Below are 5,000 nucleotides of genomic sequence, written 5' to 3'. Positions count from 1 at the left end.
AAACGGAGGGGAGGAGGGGCCGGACTGGGCACTCGCCAATTTTAAAAAGATGGACCTGAGAGATTGCGTTTGACCAGCTTTATTTATCAAAAATGGTACATATATAAATATTCTTAGACATTTTTGCATTTTACAAGGCTGAGGATTCTTGTTGTGGGTTTGGGAGTGGGTTTGTTTTGTATTTTGTTATCTGTTTTTCTCCCTTGAGAGGAGGGCGTCACCCCAAGTCCTGCGGTTGCTGCCTAGATCCGAATTGATACAGCGTTTCTTTAAAAAATAATAATAAAAGGAAGAAAACAGAAGAGGAAAAAGCAGTGTTTCTAAGCCGATCACCTGATTTCGTTGTGTGAGTCGGGGGCCTGAGCGAGCGGGGCCGGTCCGGCGGAGCGCTTCTCTCGGCCGCCGCCGCGCTCAGTCCATGTCCACCTCCTCGCCATCCGGCGCGCTGGGTCCGGCCTCGCTGCCTGGCTCCGGGGCCCCGCAGATGGCCGGCTCCCCGGCGGGGCTGGTAACCCGCGGATCCGGCCTGGGCGACGGCGGCGGCGGCGGGGCAGCTGAGCAGGCGGACCCCGCTTCCGCGCAGTCCCCACCGCCGCTCTCCGCCGCGGCCGCGTCCCGGAAAGGCGCCGGGGTCGGGCCCCCCGGGGAGACGACGGCATCGGGGCTGCGGCGCGCGAAGGCCGAGTCCGGAGCACCGCCGGGCCCTGGGAAGGTCCCGAAGCCGGCCTGAGCGGGCGGCGCGGCGGGCGAGGGCGGCGCGTCCTTGGGCGCGGGCGCCGGCTCCGGACCCGCGCAGCCCTTGAGCGCGGCCTGCGGCACCAGGAAGCCAAGCGGCTGCGTGATGGGGTAGAGCAGGAAGTGGCCCTTGCCGATGAGGGTCCGCGGCGCGCACGGAAGCCCGGGCGCGAAGTCCAGCCCCGCGGCGGCGGCGGCGGCATTGGCGGGCGCGGCTTTCCGGCGCGGCGGCGAGTCGGACAGCAGGCTCTCCACGCTGAACGGGCTGGCCTTCGGCGGCCCCGCGGCGCCGCGCTCCGCCGCCGCTGCCGCTGCTGGCGCACACAGGGCCGCGTCCGGGTCCGCGGAGCGGCCTAGCCGCAGCTGCGGGCCGGCGCCGCTTCTTTGGCTGGGGTAGAAGGCGAGGTCGCAGGTGCCGGGCGCGGGCGTTTCGCCCGGCGGTGCGGGCACAGAACCCGCGGCGCCGGCGGAGTGCGCGCTGGGGCCCTTGGCCACGGAGGTGGGCGGCGGCGGCTCGGGGGGCTCCGGGGACAGGCCGCCGCCGCCGCTGTCGCTATCGGAGCTGGGCGCGCTGTGCAGGGACAGGCCGCCGGGCGAGTGCAGGTGGCGGCTCTGGCTCTTCAGCAGCTTCTTCTCGTGCTTGCGCTTTTTCTTCTCCATCTTCTCCAGCTCCTTCCGCGCGATCTCCTCCGGGTCCATCGGTTCGCCGCTGCACGTGGTCGGGTGTGAGTTGTGCGCCGGCCGCCCGGGGCCCTTCTTGGTGTTCTCCTTCTTCCTCCACTTGGCCCGGCGGTTTTGGAACCAGACCTAGAGCAGCCGGGCAGGGGAAGGAAGGCACAAACGATCAGCCGCGGGCCGCTGCGGGGGCTGAAGGCCTCCCCACTCCCCCCCATAGGCCTGCACAATCTTGCCTCCGGCCAGGGAGCTGGAGCCGAGTCACGCAGCTCCGCCGGCCCTGAACTGGGTTTCAGCACTCAGGCTGCGGGTTCCAGAGGACATCTTTTCCACCCAGAAAGAGGTAGATGGGGGCTTCCCGGCCAGCTTCCCACTCTGGCTTCTCACCTCAGGGAACTGAGAGCTGCCCCTTCCTTGGGTAAGGCCGGTCTGGCCCCTGACCGAGGGCGTCGGGTTCCTGTTCCTGTTCGAGGCAGAAAGCAAGGCCCCTCCTTGCCTCTCCTGGCTTCTCACAGCTCGTGTTCTAAGCAGCCCGCCTGGCCTGGCGCTGAATGTCTGGCCCGATGACCATGGGTGGCTGGGCTCAGCTGCCCTCCACACCTCTCTTCAGCCCCGTAGAGCCTGGGTCAAAGCCCAGATCTGGAGGTTTCCCATGAAGGGAAATCTGGGTGCTTCTTCTAGAAAGGCCCAGGAAGCTGAACTGGGGGCAGGGGCCTTCAGTAGCCTGTCCCCCCAACACATTCACACACATGCTTTTTTCCTGGAGACTCCAGGCCAGGGTACCAACGCAGCCCTCTCAGACCAGTTGTGCCTGGCCGGTGCAGGGGGAAGGCAGGCAGGGATGCAAGAGGCCAGCTTCCAAGCCTTGCAGAGAAGAGGCTTGGGCCCATCCTGCCTCTCCCACCCTCTCTGCAAGGGCTTGTCCTGCGCAGCCTCACAGGACTCCAGGGAACAGCACACCTGGCTCGGGGCTTCCACAGTTAAACCCCAGCTGAGCCTCAGGCTCACTGCCCCCCGGAGATCGCGTAATTCCAGGTCTTTGTTGTGGCCACAGAGAGACCCTGCCCAGCAGCAGGTCTGGCCTGAGGCTGGAAAACCTTGCTGGGGCCAAGCTGAGGGTGTAAGTTGCTGCCTCTCCAAGGCTGTAACTTGCCCTTTCTTTCTCTTCCTTTCTTTCTCTTTCTTTCAGTACTTCTTTCTTTGCTGCAAATTCCAGGCTGCCTTGTCACCAAGATCACTTGTTATCGTATTAGGGGAGAAATGAAGAGATCTTGACTTCACTTAGGACACTTAGAACAAATTGGATAAGAGGATTTACAAACAGAAGAGGTCAGGAGGGGAGACCCAAGCACGGGAGCAGACACCTTTTAGACAAAGCTACTGCCGCTAAACAGGCGTCCTGCAGCCTCTGCCTCAAAGCCCCCCGCCCCGCGCAGCCGCTGCCCGCCCCATCACCAGTGCAACCGACCCCGGAAAAAGATTTCTGTTCTTCAAGGAAACGTCTCATTATTTGTAATTCATCCTGAATTTTTAGTCCACAAAATTTACACTGTATTTTTAAAGAGATATCGCCGGCGGCCTCCAAATGAAACCAAATTAAGCAGGGGAAAGAAAAAGCTATAACGAGGTATTAAAGACTCAGACACCATTCCCCCCGACCCACCATGTATTAAGTTTTCGCTTCCCCTTCCTCAGCTGCCCCCTTCTGAAAAGCGATGAGTAAATACATGTTTCCATCTGAATATTTTAGCGGCGAAAGGTAAACAAACGTGTTGGTTCCTGCTGGAGAGCCGAGCCCCACCATGTCCCAGCCGGCGGGCCCCGCCCGCGGCCTCCCCGCTCAGCCCTTCCAGACCCCACTTCGCATGCTCGCCCGGACCCCACTACACAGCTCCCGGCTCGGACGCAGCTACTACTGTTCGGATTCGGGGCCGCAGCCGGGCTCTTCCCAGCCGCCTGGGCTTTCTGAGATTCCCATCGCCTTGGCTGGGAGGCGCGGGCCCCGGAGCAACCCCGCTGCCGCCGCCTTTGCGCAGGCGGGCGCAAGGCGGGCTCGGCCCCGGAACGCGGTCTCACAGCCAGAACAAACGTGAGGCCAGCGCCGCAGGCCTAGCGGCGGGACGATGGTCCCGGCGGGACCGCAGGCCTTTACCTGAACTCGGGATTCGACTAGATCCAGGCGCAGCGCCAGCGCCTCGCGCATGAATACGTCGGGATAGTGGCTCTCGTTGAACGCCTTCTCCAGCTCCTCCAGCTGCCAGCCGGTGAAGTTGGTGCGGGTGCGCCGCCGCTTGCAGCCCGGGCTCTCCTTGTCTGGGTCCCCCGAGTCTGTGGGCACGCACAGGACACGGCACAGCTCAGCCACCAGCCCAAGCCACATCCGCTCTCCTGCTTCCCGCTGGCCTCCCGGGTCCACCGGCCATAGAGAGGGCGTCTGCGCGCCCCGTGCCTGGCGCAGAGCGGGAACCGAACCGAGTGCCCCAGCCCCCAGCCGGCGCCGCTCTGCGGCCACCCGCACCCCTGACTCCTCCGCCGACTAAGGTTCTCGCCCGCACCGTCGCCCTCCCCGCCTACCTGACAGCTTGAAGGGCTGGTTGTCGCCGCCTACCCCGCAGGCGGCCGGCAGCAGCGGCGTGGGGTTGACCACCGAGGCGGCGGCGGCGGCGCACGAGCCGCTGAGTAGGCCGTCGATGGAGAACGGCACGGAAGCGGCGGCGGCGGCCGACTGCAGCTGGTGGCCGGCCAGCTCGTACACGTGGTGGTGGCCCAGCGGGTAGGGGAAGCCCACCACGCCGCCCAGCGAGCCCCCGAACTGGGCATGCGGGTGCTCCAGGAGGCGGCCGTCCATCATCTCGCGCGGGCGGCCGGCGAGGCCGGCGGCGGGGCGCGGAGGCGCAGGCCGGGGCCGGGGCGGGCCAGCGGCGGGAGGCGCGGGCGGCGGCGGCGGCGGCGACAGGGACCCGGAGCCCTACACATGCTTCGCCCGCACTCCGGCGCTTTACTTTATCAACATCAAGCTCCCGATAATTAGCCGCGGCCCGGGGAATTTGGGACCAATAAGAAGCGCTAATCGGCTCTGACGTCAGAGGCGTGCTGGGTGCAAGGAAACGTTTTCCATATCGATTGCTAATTATACCTGACATGCACCTCAATAAACAGTATCAGGGACTGTCACAACAAGACGGGGGGGGACGGGGCGGGCGGGGCGGGGTGTGGGGATTGGGGGGCGGGTTGCAGGGGCGGGCGGGGAGCGGGACGCGGGGCGGGGGCGGCCGCGGGTGGTGGGGGCGGGCGGGGCGGCCGGCAGCCAGCGGCCCCCGTGCCGCCCCGCGCCGGCGCCCCGCCCCTCCGCAAACCACTAATAGATTTCCCTTTAAAACATTCGCCGGCGTGTTGTGGGGATTTTTCACCAGAAATGCTGTACTCTCTGAACCTTTAAAGTGATGTTGCTCCAATTACAGAGAGACATTGAGCGGCAAATAGACTGATCCAATAATAGGAGATTCATCATCCGCTCTTTCCGAAACTGTCACATTGAATTTAAAACTACAAGGGCTTCTCATCTCCTCTCCGGCTCCAGGCGGCGGAGG

At 64.4% G+C, this 5,000-nt stretch overlaps 1 protein-coding gene across 1 annotated transcript; it reads right to left on the bottom strand.

Moving 5' to 3' along the window:
- Positions 1-145: 145 nt before the first annotated feature.
- UNCX (UNC homeobox) lies at positions 146-4,261 on the bottom strand. Its single transcript, XM_017656377.3, has 3 exons — positions 3,985-4,261; positions 3,563-3,738; positions 146-1,542 (listed from the first exon to the last, which is right to left on the bottom strand). Exons 1-3 carry the CDS (start codon positions 4,259-4,261, stop codon positions 412-414), a joined length of 1,584 nt encoding a protein of 527 aa, XP_017511866.2. The 3' UTR covers positions 146-411.
- Between the last annotated feature and the right edge of the window lie 739 nt (positions 4,262-5,000).

This window comes from Manis javanica, chromosome 10 (assembly GCF_040802235.1).
Source record: "Manis javanica isolate MJ-LG chromosome 10, MJ_LKY, whole genome shotgun sequence".
Classification (NCBI taxonomy): Eukaryota; Metazoa; Chordata; class Mammalia; order Pholidota; family Manidae; genus Manis; species Manis javanica.
This window is presented reverse-complemented; position numbering and strand designations above follow the sequence as displayed.